We start from the raw sequence: 19189 nt of genomic DNA, 5'->3' as shown, positions 1-19189 counted from the left end.
GAGATGGTGCGTACGCTCAAGAAATGTGTGTTCGGCGGACGGACGGCGAGGGGAGAGCGGAATCGGCGCTCCTTATCAGCGCCGTAATCATCGGGCGGGGTTGAAGCTCCCGGCCGTGCACAATAATCTCGCATTTAATTGGTTGGTGAAGTATCATGTGGACAGGACACTACATTGAGGGGTCTCCGTCAACACGGAAAAGAGCAAGGGACATGGCATCGGCCAAGATAGCGCGTCCCGGCCGTTGACTGACACTGAGTAGCCTCCCAAGCGGCACTTCACCACCAACAGATGGCGAGCGCGGCCGTGGAACGTTTTGATCTCCGTTGGGGACTGCCAGGTTCCTCTCCGATGGTCCAGGAGAGGAGACACCCCGGCTCGCATTGCTCCGGCGCAATGTCGACTCGGACCGATTCGGAGTGGGGTTTCCCGAGTCCGGGGTAAGGAATTGCGGAGACGGCGAGCTTGCCCGCGGAGGAAGAAGGGCAGCCCCGCGAGGTGCCTCGAATCGAGATGAACGACCTTGATCGCCGCGGGACGGAGGCTTCTTCTGGGCTTCATCCCGCAGTAGGCCCCAGAGCTGTTGAAGCCACCTTTGCTTCTCTTCGGGCTTCATCGAACGAAGGGGCAGGACTTCCGCGCCGCCCATCTCCCTCGTCGGCCACGGGAAGCTGACTGCCATCTCCCTCAACGTCTCAGAGTCGAGTTGTCGAAGAACGATTCGAAGTTGTGGCTCGACATTTGCTACTGGCTGAAACGCCCAGTCTCCTCGTTGCTCTAGACGTTCTGCAATCTGTGACATGGCTCCGACCAACCATTCAATGGCGACGTTGTCGGGTACTGTATTCGCCTTGCTCAAGAGCCATCCAAGCGTTTCCGGTGTTCCCGACTGGTTGAGGATAGGGATGCTGCGCTTATCGTGCTCACGATCCTGGAGTTTCATGATGAAGTCGTTGTACTGCTGCATCGCCGTCAGAGGTAGACCAACGAATTTGCCCGCATTGAGAGCGTGGACAATCTCATCTCCTAGGGCGATGCCAGACTTAACACCGCTGTTGAGACCACGACCTGGCCAAAAGTGCACCGTCATAGCAGCGTCGCCGGCGACTGCGACAAGGGCATGAGGCCGGTTGATAGAAGCTGAATCTGATGGCGGGAGATACTGGATGCCTTCGCGCACAGCTTGCACCACAATCGGGATGCGCACGACGTTGATGACCTCGCTCTCCTTGAAGCCGAAAAGCTTCAACCCATCAGATATGGACCTCCACAGCGAACCTCCTCTGTTCTCCGACGGTGCGAAAACTTGGTTTTCGTTAAACCCAGGCGGGATCGTCCCATCCGAACGTCGAAGACATCCTGGATACCCAAAAGTGACAGGTTGACCATCCATAGCCAACATCTTGTGCCATTCCTCCTCGGTGAGCTGCATATTGAGGTACCCGCGACCATCGAAGTCACTGGCGTTGAGGAGATAACGGGTTTGGCCTAAAGTCAGGAACACGTTCAAGGGTTGCGACCAAGGAAGCCCAGCTGGCCGATCGAATGCCAAACCAAGGGCATAACTCCTCCCGCGTTCGTTCTCATACCCATGGAAATAGGACTTCCGGATCCAAGATGCTGCTCCGTCTGCTCCAAGGAGCACATGAAAGTCACCAACTTTGTACAAGTCTTCGCGTGTAACGCCCTCCGCGTGAAGGTGTATCAGGTCGTGAAACTCAGGCGCATGGCATCTTCGAAGTAACCGATCCTCGACCTTCCGAATCTGAATGTTGGCTGAACCAGGCCAAACACACTCGGGGCGCCCTTCGAAAAGTGCTTGCTGCGTTGCCCGGCTCATCAACGTTGTGACTGACTCTTGCAGCGTAACGACCTGATCGCGTCTTCTAGCGGTCGGCGGATAGTCGACATAAGTACCGTTCGGGCCTGCCATGACCACCCAGCGCCTTTCATATACGTGGACTTGGATCTTGCCAGCACCCTTTTCGGCGAGCGAGATGGCTGACGCCAGAGCCGTGGGACCTCCACCAACTATGGCAACCTTGAGACGTCCTGTGGGGTACTTATATATGACTGCGTCCACAGGCGGAGGTTCGACGTTTCTGAATATCGTTGGGTCGAAGAAGAAGTCCATCACAACTTTGGTTTTATCGGAGTACATGAAGTCCGGCACCTTGGCTTTGATGAGCATAAATCGGACACATTGAAGCAGTGGCGTAGGGGCAAAACTGGGATGACGATTGCCGAATATCCTCGTTTGAACCGCGAGAGCCAACGCTGTAATGTTGCGGTACTGTTGGTCTGTCGCGATGGCTTGCAGTTCGAAGCTGAAGACCGGGTCTGGGTTCATCTTGGCGAAGCGAAGCAGAAAGATCTTGGCTCTTTCCAGATCAGTGCGGCTGTCGCCGGGTCCGCCGGTACCCCAAGCATCTTCGTACAGTTTTGGGAATAGGATTTCCTCGTGTGAAGTTGTTCGTGTTTGGCCTTTTGAAGGGGGGCGGAACCCCGACGGCGAACGAGTTTTGTTCATGATTGGCTCGTATGGATCAGCTTTAAAAAGGTTCAAGAACGAAGGTAAAATTGTGGAAAGACAATATTTCCAGAGCCGGTGAAGGGTCTCCAGGGATTAAATTAGACTTTATAGACTTAAACTGGTTCATCCGGACAACGTTCCAAAGTCCAGATGACTGCCGGTAAGGAAGCGCCAATCTAACGTCTAGCCTCATCAAGGATAGAACCCCTCCCAAAATACCAGACTAGTACAGCAAGAAGAACTTTGTAAGAATCCTTCGAAGACAAGCGAAGAACCAAAATCTGAGTAAGATTTAAGCTTTTGGTCTTATTTTTACATCGGCAAAAGGGCATCCGCAATGTATGAACACAGGGAGTAATTGCGATCGGGCTAAGAAGTGCCAAAAATGGATATAAATATTAGACAGCAGCTGAGTTCTAGGGGGGCATCTGTGAAGTTTTCTACGTTACTGTATTCCGCCTTGCTTCATAAGCACATTGTCGACCTATCAAGTACACTACTGCACTAACTTATTTAGGATCTCGGGTGAACTTCAGCCACTGCTCTCTCACGTGGTCTTCAATTTCAACGGGTGGGAAAGATGGCATGGCTTGCATGTGGCTGTTGGACTAACGGATATTGTGGGTCTAGAATGCGATCAGGCTGGATCTCGCCTGTAGTGAGCGATAACGTGTATGGTGTGACATACAGAACGGTCAAATATTTCTCTGTTGCTCGGTTTCTGGTGAGGCATCAGGCTGCCCTAAGGTGGTGCAACCTGGGCCACAAATGTGCAGGAAATTCACGTGAGCAGATTCGCGATTGGTTAGGTTATGTATGCCTATGTAGGCGTGCCAATGACGGCCCGGACTAAAGCCATAATCTTCGCATTCCCCGCCAAATCTCATCCTTCTTCTGATCTCATCGTGATTGTCGACATGTGGCATTCGTACCAATTCTTCAACACGAAGCTTGGTTCCTGATACTGCCATGGCTGAGATACTTGGAATTGCTGCAGCTACCATCCAGCTCACAGAACTGACTATTAAGATCTTGTCAGAAGGCTACGCGTTTCTCAATAAGACCGTTGGCGCACCGACAGAAATCCGCCAGCTCCTTACGGAAACCGCAGCCTTGGATTGTCTTTTGAGTCGACTGCGAGATCTGAGCCATCCAGCCAACCCAGCCTTGGTTCACGAGAATGCTCTGCTTCGTTTGAAAGATATCGGGGTTTTTGACGAATGCAATCACTTGCTAAATTCGATAAACCAGACCCTGACTTCCTTGAGAAGAGAGGACGGCGAAAGAGTCAGGAATATCGCCAAGAGATTAGCATGGTCTCTACGTGCGCAGAAGGAAGTACAAGAGTCTTTGGATCGTCTCCGGCGTATGAAGGAAACCCTTTCCACTGCTCTGGAGACTAATACCGCGTAAGACATGGTAATTACTTGCAGCATAGCGGCGATGCGACTAATCCGGAAATTCTCAGACTGGCCGTCGACAGAATCGAGGAAACAGTTAACCAGGCAGACTGGCAGAGAGTGTTTTCTTGGGTTTGTCCGGTGGCACATTTGCAAACTCAGCATGCATTGCAAGACCTTCTGAGTAGACGGCACCCTGGAAGTGGGCTTTGGCTCATAGAATCCGAGGCATTCGGGAACTGGGTGAATGACCAGTCAGGGGAATTATTATGGATCACCGGACTTCGTAAGCTCATCGCTACAGCCTAACCTATACCTGGGAGGAAAGAATAACATGTGAATCAGCGGGCGCCGGAAAATCCGCCTTATGGTAAGAGATGAAGGCTTCCGCCTGCTGCGTTACTAACTCAGACAACAGTGCTACGGCGGTTGAAGCTCTCTCGTCCAGGGTGCATTTGCCTGGTGCAATCATGGTATACTTCTTTTGCAGTTTTGAGGAAAGCGAAAAGGCTGCTCTTCACTTCCTGATGAGTATTGCCGCTCAATTCATATCACGATCGCAGAGGTGTTTTGACATTGCCTCAAAAAGACAGAAAGACAAGAACGGCTTTTCGCTTACGATAGGCGAGTACATAACTCTCGTTGAATCATTCATGAACGAGTACCATCAGGTTTTCATTGTCGTAGACGATCTTGACGAGGTCGGAGGGATGGAAATGAATGACAAAGAAGCCTTCGTGGCAGTTTTGAGTCGATTCATGAGGATGCAGGCGGAAACAACCATCAGCAGCAATCGACCGGCAGCCTCTGGCCCGCAAATAGGCAGAGGTAGGAAGGTCCTTCTAACGAGCAGAGAGGACGCATATATTCGGACGCAACTTGCAAACGAGTGTAAATGTCTATTATGGAAACTAGACTCGCAGCAAGGAAACCGACTCCACGCGGACCTTTCGCACTTTGTCTGGGCCGAGCTGCAGGAAAGACTGAGATCAAGAAGAATTCGTGTCGGGAACCCAGCGTTGGTGTCAACTATCCGAGATCATATCCTTCGGACAGCTGGAACGTAAGTATGCCATAATTCCCCTTCCCATCCAGCAAAAATTTGACAACCTACCTTTATAGATTCCTCCAAGCCAACCTCCAGCTGGACTACATTACAGCGACAAGAACTGACCGAGAGCTACGACAGACTCTACAAAGTCTCCCAAATGGCCTCAATGCTACGTATGAGCGAATACTTGTTTCTGCTCTCCAGAAATACCCACAGCGCAAGTCCGAGATGAAGCAGGTTTTACAGTGGCTTGCTATTGGCTTGATGCCCCTGTCAGGGAAAACCTTAGCGGAGGTTACGTCTATTGACCAAAACGACACCGCCCTCGACTTCGACGCGATCGTCACAGACCCTTATGACGTTGTTGCGCCACTTGTCCAGCTGGTATCCTATTATCAGACGTCACAATATCGTTCGGATGCCGCAACAATCGTACAAATACATCATGCAACGGTCAAGGAATTCCTTACGGGCTCTGACATCCTGGCCACATCGGCATCCATATTTTACTTCAGTGAAGTTGATGCACATGCGTTCGCAGCGGAAAGATGTCTTCAGTATCGTGCCTTCTCCGATTTCGATCGCGATGTGCCTGAAGATCCTAGAGACTTCGAGGCCTTTCTCAGCAAGTACTCGTTTCTGTACTACGCGGCCATGAATTGGGCAACGCACATGCGGCTTTGTAGCCTTATGCCTGGCATAAGCGATATTCACAGGTTTCAGCGGCATTTGTACTGGTTTCTGAACCCTGCTGAAAGCCCAAAGAGATACCAACTATGGCAGGCTGTTTTGAGAACAAGCCCGGGCCTGGCTGCCGCCCGCCACAGCGCTGCCCCCATCATTTACGCGATCGCAAACGATCTCCACGTCTTGGTTGAAGCACTACTTCCCACATTGGATGACCTCAATGAATACTTTCCCGACGGAAGCACCTGTCTGCTTGTCGCAGCAATCGTGAATAACGTCAAGCTCGCACGTCACCTCCTGAGTCGAGGAGCAGGTGTTGACGTTCCCGACAAGATGAGGCAGCTGACGCCTCTACACGTGGCTGCAGAACATGGAAGTGAAGAAATGGTCGAATTGCTATTAGAACACGGGGCATCGCCATACGCTCGCAGTGATTCGGGCACAACACCGTTTTACCGAGCTGCACGCGACGGATCCACGAAGATACTGAAACTGCTACGTGCCGCAGGCAGCGAGCTCGATGCAAAGACGTGGGACTTGTGGACTCCTTTGATGGAAGCTGTTGAAAATGGACATCGAGAGGCGGTAAGATTGCTCCTCTCTTGGGGTGCCGATGCTCGAAACATATCGAAATTTGGTACCACGCCCCTGGAACTAGCATCAAACGACCTGGCACATCTGATTACCGAAGCCGGGGGTGGCCCAGGAGTGGATAGAAGTGACGAGCTCCAGGAAGAGATCGAGTCTCGTGGGGGAAATATCGACGCGTGGCGGCCGGCTAGAATCGGCTGATTAGATTGTTACAGGCGACAGAATGGGATTTGTTACAAGATGCTCAGCTGTTAAGGTTGCTTTTCGCAGTACGGAATACTCTAGAATGAGCGAACTAGAAGACGACAGAAGGTTCAATCAAGAACCACAGTGTAAACTTGGTATTCTGCAGCCTGAAATCACTCCACGCAGTGTTGTGCGTGACCCCGCTGATATCATACATGGAGAGACCAAGCACATTCGAAATGTGACGTCATCATCACGCGAACCCAGCACTCGTCTCATGTACTTAACAGGAAATTGAAATCCCCCTCAGGGAAATGATCGTGCGTAATTTACTGATTTCACTTGTTTTCAAATCCAAGCCAGTAACGACATATCCATCATGAACATTGACATCCCGGATCTGGTCAAGAAGGCAGTGCCGGAATCAGAAGGTCGCAACGCGCGCATCGTCTCAGATAATTGGACCCGCTCTAATTACAGAGATGTCAACTTTCTATCATCGGGCTTTCCTCGCTCGCGGCCAAAGCTATACATAACTGCAGAGAGTGACGAGTTCGATGAGTTGACCTTAGCTGAATGGCGCGATGAGGGCTTCGAAGTCGAATATCTGCCCATGGGGGACCCGAAGAAGTATCGGGGCAAGCTACGATCTTTGAGTAAAAAGAAGATGGATCCATGCCAGACATTTGGCATCGTCGGTCAGTGAACCAGTATGGCGCGTATTATGAGATAAATATGCTGATGACGAGCAGCGTACGGTGATGCCGCTGCTGTGTGCCTGGAGCATTACCACGTTCTGGACAACAACCCGGAGTTCAAACTCGCGCTGCTGATCGCGTACTATCCGACGGCTATCCCAGACCCCCAAGGGCACTTCCCCAGCAGCATCTCGGCTCTCGTTCATCTTGCCGCAGATGAGGAGATTGGCATCACGAAGCGATCCCAGATGGTTGGGATTCAAGGGAAGAGGCGAACAACGCGGAAGAAAGTGGAAAGCGGCATCGGCACAGGAGGAACCTTGAAACTTGCCTACCCAACCTACACTTACGACGCTGCGCCTGGTTTCGCCGAGCATGACCTTGACGACTTTGACAAAATCTGTGCCGAGCTGGCGTGGAGCCGAAGCTTGACCGCGGCAAGAAAAGCTTTTAACACCTACGCGGATTTGGAGCTCGTGTTGGAGGAGAACGTACAGGGTCAGTATCCGAGAGAGATGGAGGCAGCGGGCCAAGCTGACTTGTGCAGGTAAATTCTTCACCCGAAACCTGAACCAAACGCTTTCATCGTACACGACACACAAGAGCCCACATGTCACTCATATCCCGACTTTGACGGGAGGAATCGGGTCATCAGAGCTCGAACGCTTCTACTCTCAGTTTTTCAGCAATCCTCCATCAATGAGACTGACATTGATTTCCCGCACTATTGGGGCTGATCGAGTCGTCGACGAGGTTCATGTCCGCTTCAAGCACACCGAGGAGATGCCTTGGATCTTACCCGGTGTCCCTGCTACGAACAAAAGGGTCGAGGTCCTCGTGGTCAGCATCGTGGGATTGAGGGGAGGCAAGCTTTACCACGAGCATGTGTACTGGGACCAGGCTAGTGTTCTGGTGCAAGTTGGCTTATTAGATCCGAATCTAGTACCCGAAGAAGCGCGCAAGAACGGAGTGCAAAGGCTGCCCGTTGTCGGGAGAGATGCGGCAAGACGGGTTCTGAAGGGTTGGGACCCTGAAGAGGAGGGAGAAGCTGATAACGAGCTGATACCTGGTTGGGATGAGGGCGGATCCGGGGACGAGAAGGATGAGGGGAGGACGGCCGAGGAGAGTGGACAACTAAAGAATGGCGACCCATCTAAGAGCAGCGAACAGCCAAAAGACAGCGAACAGCCAAAGGATACCCAACAACCAAATGACACTCAACAGCCTGAGGACAGCCAAAAGCCGAAGGGTGGCGAGAAACCAAAAGGCAGGAAGAAGCCAAAGGGCGTCGAGCAACCCAAGGACGTTGAACAGTCTAAGGATAACGCAGGGTCGAAGCATAGTGAAGAACCAAAGAATATCGAACAACCCAAGGACGCTGAAGGACTCAAGGATGTTGGACAGCCGAAGGAAAGCGAAAAGTCCACGGACATTGAAGGACCCAATGACACCGAAGGACCCAAGGATGCCGAAGGATCCAAGGCTGACCTCGGCGAAAGAAGTCTGCCGCAACGAGAAAAGCCTTCCACAACAGATACTACCAGCGCGTGATACTGGATAGCAGAAAAGGGACGATGGATAATGGCAGTTCATGAACATTTGATCTGAATGAAAATCAAATGGAATGCAGACAGCGGCCGAGGAAGTCTCCAGATTGTTATCTTTTTCTCAGTCTCATGAAAATAATCAAAATCCTATTTGGCCTGTGTCAGGCAATATCACCAGAACGTTCTCGAGAGGCAATGAATTTGACATTATCTACTAGTTGAAACATTTGAACGTTTATACATGCGCTGAAAGTTGGACATACTATTTAAGCAAAGAAACGTTAGGTGGATAGAGGAGCATCCCAACTCGCGATAAAATGCCATCATTAAACACTGAACTCATTCCTCAGCCACTCCTCGACCCTTGAGTCTGTATCTGAGTAGATCTTTGTCTTGGATGAATGCCCATGCTTTCGGTCCCAGACAAAGGTGGTGTCGCCAGATCGAAGATTCGGAAGTCGCATCTCAATCTTCTTCGAATCCACATCGATGATTGCCGGAATCGAGAATCCTGCCAGCTTAGCAGCAGCGACGTCAAAGTCTTCAGAGTCAGACGTAGCGTCGGACATGGAAGCGTCGCTAGACTGGACATCATTCGCGGCTACATTGACTGGATATCGAGGCGTGTAGTCGTACGCAGGTTGCATGGGAGGATTTACGACGGGGCGGTAGTAGAAGGATGGCGGCTCTGCCGTCAATTGTGGATAGGCGTATGTTTGCAAAGGCGTAGATGTGGCATATTCCCACTGCATTTGACCTGAAAGTCCTCTGTTAGCTGGTGCCATAAACACGGCATGTAAATAAGACACACCTGTTGCTGTTACGCGATTTCTGAAGTAAAACCCCCTATCTTCACTATCAAGAGTCCAGGCAGACCACGGGCCCGCAACTGGGGCAACGTACGGCGTTGCTGCTGGTGCGGCAGGTTTGGGATTTGCGGGCGGCGGAGGAGGCTTTGAAGGAGTATCTTCTTGAGCCTTTTTAATTGCATGCTTTCGATGATGGCTGTGACGTGGCGCCATATTTGCTCAAAGGCAGTGGCAGGCACTGAAGTCTGATCCGGTTAGAGATTGAGGTCGTTCAATTGAGGTCTCTGCTATGAAAGGAAATGGGGCAAGGAAGGCTAAGGTTCTTTTAAACGCTCACAAATGCAGCGGATCGCGGGGATTAAGTCATTAAATACTGAACACGCTACGACTGCCCGCGTCATTATGCCTTGGTTGGGGGCCGAAGAATTGGAAAATGTCACTTTGGAATTGACATGCATGAGACCCCTTCGTTGGCCACGGAGGGTCGCGTTATTGAACGGTAAGGCAGCCATGCCCGAACCATGGGCAGCAATCAACACTGCCTTGCTAGACCAGATCGACGCTGCCATTGGCAAATCACGCTAGTTTGTCTCGGACCCTGTATTGATCTCAACAATTCCAGACTTCTCATGTGGGTGTGGCTAGCAAAACGCGAACAGGAAGTTGCACATTGGGGTAGGCATCGCAGGCACTGCCTGCCTGATCGTGCATGGCTGGTGTGTTGGAATCATGTTTCATTCGCACCAGCCATTCCGAGTCATTCCAGCCTAAATAGAAATCGTCATATGACCGGAAGTGATAGATGGCACAACACCGGGCCGAGTCGGATGCTGTGCTTATGGGGATTTATAGTCATTGCGGCCTGCAGTTGGGCGTGATCTAGAGCCTTACACCGAGGTAAGCCGGACCCTCGAACCAATGGGGCTTATGCTTACCCGATGGCGGACTACAGACGCCTGGCTGCCCAATTCTGCATGCACACAGTCGTCTGACATGACTGCATAAAGGGCGTATCTTTGGGTCATCGGTTACTACACCCGCGAGTTGTCTGTAGAGTTGTGTCGCACCCATAATTATGCATTTTACATCAGATCTGGGCTTCCCAGGCACCGAGGGTCGTCGATCGCCGCAAGCCGCATCGAAAGTTGAGCACGTGTTCGGAGGTCGGCGCGGTTTCCGGGCATGTCATCATTGAGCAGCGCAGACTTGTTCGGGGTGAAGTTTGGAACCTTATGAACGCTTGGTAGAACGTCTGGTCATGATTTATCACAAAGGGCTTTTTGGACGGAGAACCAATACGAGACCATGTGTCGATAAATCGACCTTCAGGGACTCAAATTAGTCTTGAAAGATCACTGAAGTGTAAGCTAGGCGACGAGCGGGTGTTGTCTTTGAATCGTCTTGTAGAAGGAGCTGATAGGACAACATTGTAGTTAGAGCGAAGAGTCCCGCTTTTCCCTGTCGCTACAATGGCAACTTCTTCTACGAGGTGGAACTGGCAACTGACAGGTAGGTTAAGTCAAATTACCGCTGTTGAGTTAGTGTCTTCCTAAATTTTCTAATTGTCGACGATTAAAAAGGAAGCAGCACTTCTGAAGTTCCATAACTCCGCTCAAAGGTTGAAACAAGGATCCTGAAATGACATCTACATGAGTAGGTAGTCAATTTAGGATTTCAACGACGAGGCGTTTGCGAGGGACCTAACGTAGCTTAGACTATGCTTCTCTCTGAAAAGAGTGTGTCTGGGTTAGAATCTCCCTGGCATGGTGGGCTGTCTCCGAGATCGCTCCGGCGTTCCGAATCTGGTCTCCGACGGCTATCGCCATCCCCATGTATTCCCTCCGGCACATGCCTTCGTTTTATGCCTGACAGGCAGCCACGCATATTTTGAAGCAAATCGAGATGAACCCCGCGGTCGAAAAATCATGAGCTGGACGTTGTTGTCATTCCGTGCTATCTTTGCTGATTGCGGCTTATCGACACCCAAAACACTAAGAGTTGGCCCTTCCGCCTCCTCCACCCCCACCCCCATTTTCACACCGTACGCACTAATCCAGTGGCCATGAAGCCTCTTCCCCACCCCACGATAGGTGCAACTACTCGGCTCTGGGATGGCTTACAGTTCCCGGGCCATGGACTTAAAGAAATCTTCAGATCCCAAGACTTGGTGAACAGACAGGATGAACGCTGCGAATCCATAATTCTTGTTCCAATCACGAGCCCAGCATCTGCAACGGCCTACAGAGCCTCCAAAACCTTACCCACTTATTCCAACTTCAACCTTCAACATGTGGCGCTACCTAGGGTTCTCATCAGGGACGGAAAACGCCAAGCCTGAACCTTCCCGAAGCCTCCCAGCTTCTTGGTACCGATCTCCTGAACTGCACCAACTTGAGCGACGAGCCATCATCTCCAAAAAGTGGATCTTAGTCACGCATTCCCTGCGATTCAAGCAAGCCGGCGACTATGTGTCTTTCAACTACGCCGACTTCCCCTTCTTTCTCATCCAAGACCGAGAAGGCAACATCAACGGCTTCCACAATGTTTGCCGACACCGTGCATACCCTGTCATTGAAAACAAGACCGGGAAAGCTAGCATCTTGAGCTGCAAATATCACGGCTGGTCGTATGGGTTCAAAGGCAATCTTGCCAAAGCCCCACGCTTTGACACAGTGAGAGGGTTCGACAAGAATCAGCATGGCCTTCTACCCATACACGTTCGGATTGATCCTGCCGGATTCATCTGGGTGAATCTTCAAGCAGGGGAGCCTGATGTGAAGTGGGAGGACGAATTTGGTGGTGTATACCAGAAGCCGAGGATGCAGAACTTCGACTTTGCGGGTAGCTACAACTACGACCATGTATGGGAAATGGAACTCGACGCAAACTGGAAGACGGTGATCGAGAACTACAACGAATGTTACCACTGTCCAACATCACACCCCCTGATTGCCGGCGTCTCAGACCTGACGAAGTACAAAGTCGAGCCCAGCGGGGGCTGTTTGGAGCATGAAATCATCAACAAAAAGGCGCAAGAGGAAGAAGACGAGTTCAGGAGATCCATCACCTTCTTCTTCCCTTCGACATCTGTAACGATCACGTAAGTTTACTTCCCGGACTTTGATTGCATGAGAATTCATATTGACGTTGGCCGTAGTTCGAACTTTTTCTACATCCAACGAATGATTCCCGTCAGCGCCACAAAGACAAGGATCGAGAATGAAGTCTACCGGCACCATAACGCTGGCGACGAGGAGTTTGCTGCTATCAACGCTTTCTACAAGCAGGTGCTGGAAGAAGATAAGCAACTCTGCATTGGAGCTCAGGAAAACCTCAGCGCAGGGGTGTTCATCAACGGCGAGCTACACCCCGAAAAGGAGAAGGTATGTCGATGTTTACCTTTCTGAGTCTGCGTGGTCTTCTAACATGAGTACAGGGCCCGATTCACTTTCAGAACACCTTGCGAGAAGAGGTCATGGCGCACCGAAAAAAGGAGTTGGACCAAGGAGGTAGAGAAATCTGGCCGGCAACGCCGAAGTTGTTCGGGGAGATGAACACGAACAAGTTGAGTGAAGAAGAGACTTTCTGTTCTGAGCTTGAGAAGGCAGCTTGCGGGGCAAGGCAGGAACTGGCTTGGTGATGGAGGTGGTGGGTCGTGAGCATCATGTAATCACTACGGTATTAGACGATAGCAACCAGCGTTGGAATTCCTCAAATTTGTACAATCGTAGATTGATCCTATTTATCAAACTATCTATGGGAAGTCTTCTTGTGTTTTGAATTCCGAATAGGGGAATCTTGGAAATGAACTTTCTCCCTTGATGATTTAGTCGTCGTCTTGATTGTACAAAACATTCAAGGTTAGGTTGTGGTGGCATCTCCAGGATATGGCGAGTGTGCCGACAGCCGAAGCGACAGCCGACTCTTGTCCGCCCGCCGACCATGCCCTATTGGCAAGTGACAAGCCTTCGCCTCTGACATCGAAATTTACGTGGATCTCATCAACATGCGAGACATGTGGCTTGGGAGCTATTCTGGGTTGCACATGCCATTGTTATCTTGGGCCGCGTCTTATCGTTCTCCGGCGTGAGGGGAAAGTGGGTGCCAGGGGGTGACACGGGAGGACCGACAACGGAAGTGAATCCATGCACAACATCGGCCACCCTACGCCACTTATCGTCCCCGCCATTCTGTTGACACATACTTTCCATGTGCCGTTTTCATGGGCGACGAGTGACGCTATGCTAGTGCCTAGGATGGGTGCTATCTATGAGCCACCCCACTCTTCGAGTCTTCAACATTGATGCTCACGCGAGGGCGAGCTTTGTTCGGAAAGCCGAATAGTCGCGTTGTAGAGCGAACAATGATGGATGCACGGAGATGATGAAGAGTTTCATCGGACATCTTGAACTATATTTTCCGACGTTCATGGCATGGAAGATATGAAATTACTTTGAAAAGACAGACTCAAGCTGAAGAATCTGAAGACACACCACCTACAGCACTAGCTTCATATTTTTCGCAATACCACACCAGCCTTATTCAAGAGTCTATCTCACTGGAACACATCATGGCGCCTCTTGAGATTCCCATCATCGACTTCTCAGGTGAGTTCACCCTGCAGCGCAAGCCTACACATCTAGTGAGCATGTCTTCTTACAACACCGGTTTCTTCATGCAGCATTCTACTCGGAAGATCCAGCCGAGAAGCAGAAGGTTGTGGACCAGGTCCGCGACAGCTGTCTTTACAATGGCTTCTTCCAAATCATTGGTCACTCCGTGCCCCTGCAACAGCAGAAGGCCGTGATGCAGAACGCTAAGAAGCTTTTCTCGCTTCCCCTCGAGGAAAAGCAGAAGGTCGCCAAGGAGAACAACAGCTGGAACCGCGGCTACGAGATGCTGAGATCGCAGATCCTCGAAGAGGGCACGCAGCCCGAGTTGAAAGAGGGATTCTACATCGGTGCTGAGATCCCCGAGGACCACCCCTATTTCGTCAACAAGAAACTCAACAGCGGACCTAACCAGTGGCCAGAGGGTCTCGGAAGCGAGCTCGAGACCTTCAGATCCGCATCCATGGAGTACTACTCGTCAGCTCTGTCTCTGGCCTCCGATCTGATGAGAGTACTTGCTCTGTCGCTCGATCTCGAGGAGAGTTACTTCAGCAAGTTCATGGACGGTGCGGTCGCCACAATGAGAATGCTCCACTACCCATCGCAGCCTGCAGATGCGGATGAGAAGCTCACTCGTGGTATTGGAGCCCACACGGATTTCGGTGCCATCACCATGCTCCTTCAGGACAAGGTCGATGGTCTCCAGGTCTGGGACCAAAAGAATGAGACATGGATCGATGTAAGTGCCAGCATGTCCCACGCCACCTCTGCTTCAGTTATTAATCAACCCCAGGTCCCACCTACGGAGGGCGCGTTTGTCGTCAACCTGGGCAACCTCATGGCCCGATGGACCAACGAGAAGTACAAGAGCAACATCCACAGGGTCATCAACAAGTCTGGCCAGGAGCGCTATTCTATCCCTGTCTTCGTTTCCGGAAACCCGGATTACCTGGTCGAGTGCATCCCCACCTGCAAGTCCGCCACCCAACCAGCGAAGTTCGGCCCTGTCACTGTTGAGCAAGCAGTGTCGGCAGCCTACGCAGAATCATACGGAAGGGCCCAATTGTATAAGCAGGGCTTGGAGAAGGCCTTGGCTGAGAAGCAGAAGCTTCTGTCACAGCAGCAGGCACAGCCGCCTCAAATCGCTGTGGCGTAACAACTGTATTCACTATCTGTAGCAATTTCATGAGTCTTCTATTGTAAGATGCCTTGAGCCACTCATTTGAAGATGTCGATTGTGATGTGTGGAGGCCATGGAGGGGAGTCCCTGTATCAGACTCCCATTCTTCGGTTGCGCGCTCCCCCACTCTTGCCAGGTTGTGCGGGCGCCCCATGATATCAATGGTACGACCCGATTGTACGGAACTCGTCATGTACGGCCTTCATGCAGCTGTAAGGATGTATGCCCCAGACTACTGATTGCATGTGTCCGAAAGGCTTGCGATAGCGGCGTTTATCTCATATCTCCTGGCTTGGCGTGCTCAGTGCACCACAGGATACCCAGCACGAGGCGCCGCACCCTAGCCTGGGATTACACCAACCAACTTGCACTTGGAACTTGACTGATATATATGTAAACATGGATATGCATGACTCTCACCTATGAGGCTCAAGGTCCCTGCAAACCTAATTCTCAAGTCATTCAGAATGAAGTCCACCACAGATGTTCGGACCGACAAGCCATCCGATGGTTCCCAGCAGGGGGATCATGAATATGGGTCACAAGTTGTCATTGATGCTGCTGTGGAGAAGTCATACGGTATGTCTCCTCGTCAATAATCTGTGCTAATATGTATGACTTTACTCACGATGTATGCACCGCAGTTCGGAAAATGGACTACTGGCTCTTGCCTTTCATGAGCATCATGTACTTTTTCAATGCCGTCGACCGGGTGAGTTATTTCATGTGATTTAGTATAAACTGCAAATCCTCTGACCCCATTTGACTAGAGTAATCTTGGCAATGCGGAAACGGATGGCATGAGCAAAGACCTGGGCTTCCTGGGGGAGCAGTACTCTCTTCTTATCCTGCTCTTCTACATCCCAAATGGTCTTTGTGATCTTCCTCTCAATCTTTTGACCAAAAGATTCTCTGGACGCATCATATTGCCGGCTCTAATGGTAGGGTGGGGTGCGATGGCGCTTTTACAAGCAGCCTGCAAGAACTTTGGCGGCATGTTAGCCATCCGCCTTATCCTGGGGCAAGCTTCAGACTCACCGATCAATCATCCGCCGTACTAACCCCGAAAAGGGCCTTTGAGGCAGGTTTCTTCGCCGGTGCCGTTTTCTATTTGACTCTCTTCTACACCCGTGGTGAACTTGGTTTCCGCATTGCCATATTCTTCGGAAGTGCTCTCCTAGCGTCTGCATTCTCTGGATTGATATCGTTTGGAGTCTTTCGCATTCAAGACCCACATGTTCATGGATGGATGTGGCTCTTCATCATCGAAGGTGAGATATTCTGAACACGATTATCTATGGAGGAGATTTCTAACCTCTACCCAGGCGCTTTGACAGTCTTATTCGGGATCGTCGCTTTCTGGTGGCTACCAGCGAATGCTCAAACAGCTTGGTTCTTGAACGATGCTGAGAGAGAAGTCGCAAGCTTGAGGTCTCTTCGTGATGGCACTCGGGAAGTTGAAGAGAAATTCAGCCTCAAGGAGTCTTTTCGCACTTGGAGCGACTGGAAGTTTCCCATTTGGTGCATCATCAGCTTGACCTACCCTGTTGCTTTTGCAACGACAGCCAACTTCCTCCCTCTTATCATCCGGCGCCTGGGCTACAACACCGTTACCACAAACCTTCTTACGGTACCTCCCAATGTGGTAGGCTTCTTGGTCCTGTTGGCAGTCACGTACTCATCCGATCGCCACCGAGAGAGAACCTTTCATATCATAGGGAGTTTGACCCTTAGCCTGATAGGTCTCATCTTGTTGGCGGCTATCGATGCACAGGCACACGTTGGCGTGGCGTATTTTGCGTGCTTCCTGCTAGCTGGTGGTGCTTACATTCCAAGCTCACTGGTGCATAGCTGGCATAACAACAATAATCTCAGTGAGAACTCCCGGGCTGCCACGACAGGTCTGCTCGTGGGTCTCGGTAATTTGGGAGGAATTCTGTCAGCAGCCACATTCCGCACCACCTATGCGCCTCGTTATGCGCCGACGTTGATTGCCACCGCCGGGTGCAATGCTGTCTGCATCTTCTTCGTGTTGTGTCTCGGTATGTGGATGAGACGAGAGAATGCGAGGAAGAACAAGGAGCAGGGTATGACTTTGACGGCTCAGGATGTGGAGACTCGTGACTTGAGGGACGGGGAGAAAGACCCAAGATGGAGATTCTTCATTTGAGTCAGACTCGAGTCAACAACTGGCCTGCGTAAACAGAATTTGTCAAGGGAACTTTAGATAGAAGTAAAGCACAAGGGGTCTCCACACGTGAGGGTGAAACTAGGCTTTGGGGCTGTAGTGAGTAGTTTGAACATAGTTCACTTCATTTGACGCTAGAAGAAAGGGTACGCTGACATAAAGTCATATTCTCCAAGAGGGTCAAAAGAATTTAAACATGCTCAATCATTGATGTATTCATAATAGCATAAATCTAACTCAACTATCGCTACCACTTCGTTACACCACCATCCACCAGGATATCACTGCCCTGGCAGTATCTATAAAGCTGTTAGCGTGCCTTTCTTCTCACTTGTACCCTCTGGGAAGATGTCAACTTACTTACTAGCATCACTGGCCAAGAAGATGCACGCGCCTTTGATATCGTCTGGCTCAGCAACGCGACCGTTCATGATTTCGTCCTTCCAACTCTCCAGAAGGTGTGGAAAGGGTGCCGTCATCTCAGTCCTTACGTATCCAGGGCTGATGGAGTTCACACGGATGCCGTACTTGTTGAGCTCCGCAGCGATGGGTGCAACCATCGCTCTGACAGCGCCCTTCGTGCCGCAGTAAGCTGTCGATCTCTGTGACCGGATCGCCATGTGAGACGCAATACTAGCGACGAATATAATGCTGCCGCACTTGGTACCATTTGCGATCATGGCCTTGGCAGCAAGCTTAGCCGAGAAGTAGAGACCCTTGACGTTGACTCCGTGTAGCCTGTCAAAATCCTCTTCGGTGGTGTCGAGGAACTCCACATTCTTGTTTACGCCAGCGCATGCGACAAAGATGTCGAGCTTGCCGTCGAAGTCGGCAGCAACGGCAGCGAATCCCTTCTCCAGACTTGTAATGTCAGTGACATCGACGACGTACGCCTTTGCCTTGATCCCATTGGCGGAGGATAGCAGCTCAAAGGCAGTAGGGTCTGGGTTGATCACGTCGAAGATGGCGACGTCCGCACCCGCCTCTGCAAGGCCTTGAGCGAAGGCCAAGCCACAGCCCCTACCAGCGCCGGTGACGACGGCGACGCGACCCTTCAGCGAGAACTGAGGAGGTTAGCTTCCTGTCGTGGCATAGCATCCACACTCGGCAAGGGTGGCCTCACGAACCTTTGACATTATGTTTTACGTCTTATGAGACTTGGTTAGGTTTGATGGGAGGCAACGAGGTAACTCGATGGTGCAACTGCTTCACGGATTGTTCGAGATGCAAACACCTGTTGAGAATCTAGACAAGGGACAGCAGGGTGATTGCCAATGTTGCGCACGATGTACACAGACGCTATCAGCAGAATTACTTAACATCATGACATTGTGGGCCTGTTTCGAATCTCCTGAGAAGCGGACACCACCTCCATCCCACCTACGCCATATCTCTGCAACTGGCCCATTGCACTCAATCCGTGCCTTTGGTGTCAATACAGCTGTGCGCTAGCCATCCTCATGCCCTAGTGATGCAGTCATGAAGTTGTTCCCCGACATTCACGCACCCCAACTCTCGATGAAAGTGGAAGGATAGCTCAATAGTGGAAGATGATAACCGACTAGCTTCAGCTGTGGATAGCAGCCCGCGGACAAGTAGCGACTGTGAAGCCTATCGCGGGGCGAGTGGGGAGCTTCTGAGGGGTGGCTGATCCTTGTCTATCAAGAGTGGAAGTGGGCGAGCTCGAGAATGGGGGTGGGGCACCGGCC

The 19189-nt window shown here is 51.2% G+C and overlaps 8 protein-coding genes across 8 annotated transcripts; 5 read left to right on the top strand and 3 right to left on the bottom strand.

Moving 5' to 3' along the window:
* Positions 1 to 169: 169 nt before the first annotated feature.
* On the bottom strand, positions 170 to 2530 carry CGGC5_v003049 (uncharacterized protein; the record flags this gene model as incomplete). The annotated part of the gene is made up of 1 exon (XM_032031984.1): positions 170 to 2530. One exon carries the CDS (start codon positions 2528 to 2530, stop codon positions 170 to 172), a length of 2361 nt encoding a protein of 786 aa, XP_031888936.1.
* A 972-nt stretch (positions 2531 to 3502) lies between these two features.
* ASZ1 (Ankyrin repeat, SAM and basic leucine zipper domain-containing protein 1) lies at positions 3503 to 6463 on the top strand (the record flags this gene model as incomplete). The annotated part of the gene is made up of 5 exons (XM_066151066.1): positions 3503 to 3942; positions 4002 to 4219; positions 4279 to 4303; positions 4352 to 4996; positions 5056 to 6463. The coding sequence occupies 5 exons, from the start codon at positions 3503 to 3505 to the stop codon at positions 6461 to 6463; spliced, it is 2736 nt and encodes a 911-aa protein (XP_066009435.1).
* Positions 6464 to 6827: 364 nt separating this feature from the next.
* CGGC5_v003047 (uncharacterized protein) lies at positions 6828 to 8697 on the top strand (the record flags this gene model as incomplete). The annotated part of the gene is made up of 3 exons (XM_032031982.1): positions 6828 to 7146; positions 7201 to 7644; positions 7694 to 8697. 3 exons carry the CDS (start codon positions 6828 to 6830, stop codon positions 8695 to 8697), a joined length of 1767 nt encoding a protein of 588 aa, XP_031888938.1.
* A 322-nt stretch (positions 8698 to 9019) lies between these two features.
* On the bottom strand, positions 9020 to 9715 carry CGGC5_v003046 (uncharacterized protein; the record flags this gene model as incomplete). Its single annotated transcript, XM_032031979.1, has 2 exons — positions 9020 to 9450; positions 9505 to 9715. 2 exons carry the CDS (start codon positions 9713 to 9715, stop codon positions 9020 to 9022), a joined length of 642 nt encoding a protein of 213 aa, XP_031888632.1.
* Positions 9716 to 11790: 2075 nt separating this feature from the next.
* Positions 11791 to 13142, top strand: CGGC5_v003045 (Choline monooxygenase; the record flags this gene model as incomplete). Its single annotated transcript, XM_032031978.1, has 3 exons — positions 11791 to 12602; positions 12660 to 12885; positions 12939 to 13142. 3 exons carry the CDS (start codon positions 11791 to 11793, stop codon positions 13140 to 13142), a joined length of 1242 nt encoding a protein of 413 aa, XP_031888633.1.
* A 930-nt stretch (positions 13143 to 14072) lies between these two features.
* hxnY-3 (2-oxoglutarate-Fe(II) type oxidoreductase hxnY) lies at positions 14073 to 15268 on the top strand (the record flags this gene model as incomplete). Its single annotated transcript, XM_032031977.1, has 3 exons — positions 14073 to 14109; positions 14184 to 14851; positions 14906 to 15268. 3 exons carry the CDS (start codon positions 14073 to 14075, stop codon positions 15266 to 15268), a joined length of 1068 nt encoding a protein of 355 aa, XP_031888636.1.
* Positions 15269 to 15759: 491 nt separating this feature from the next.
* On the top strand, positions 15760 to 17462 carry hxnP-3 (Major facilitator-type transporter hxnP; the record flags this gene model as incomplete). The annotated part of the gene is made up of 5 exons (XM_066151065.1): positions 15760 to 15871; positions 15937 to 16004; positions 16063 to 16289; positions 16364 to 16563; positions 16618 to 17462. 5 exons carry the CDS (start codon positions 15760 to 15762, stop codon positions 17460 to 17462), a joined length of 1452 nt encoding a protein of 483 aa, XP_066009419.1.
* A 265-nt stretch (positions 17463 to 17727) lies between these two features.
* CGGC5_v003042 (putative NADP-dependent mannitol dehydrogenase) lies at positions 17728 to 18616 on the bottom strand (the record flags this gene model as incomplete). The annotated part of the gene is made up of 3 exons (XM_032031975.1): positions 17728 to 17779; positions 17841 to 18544; positions 18608 to 18616. 3 exons carry the CDS (start codon positions 18614 to 18616, stop codon positions 17728 to 17730), a joined length of 765 nt encoding a protein of 254 aa, XP_031888634.1.
* Positions 18617 to 19189: the final 573 nt, after the last annotated feature.

The sequence above is a fragment of the Colletotrichum fructicola genome (assembly GCF_000319635.2).
Source record: "Colletotrichum fructicola Nara gc5 chromosome Unknown KSG_Nara_v1_contig02, whole genome shotgun sequence".
NCBI classification, from domain to species: Eukaryota; Fungi; Ascomycota; class Sordariomycetes; order Glomerellales; family Glomerellaceae; genus Colletotrichum; species Colletotrichum fructicola.
Note: the sequence above shows the minus strand (reverse complement) of the source record. Positions and strands in the feature narration are given on the sequence as shown.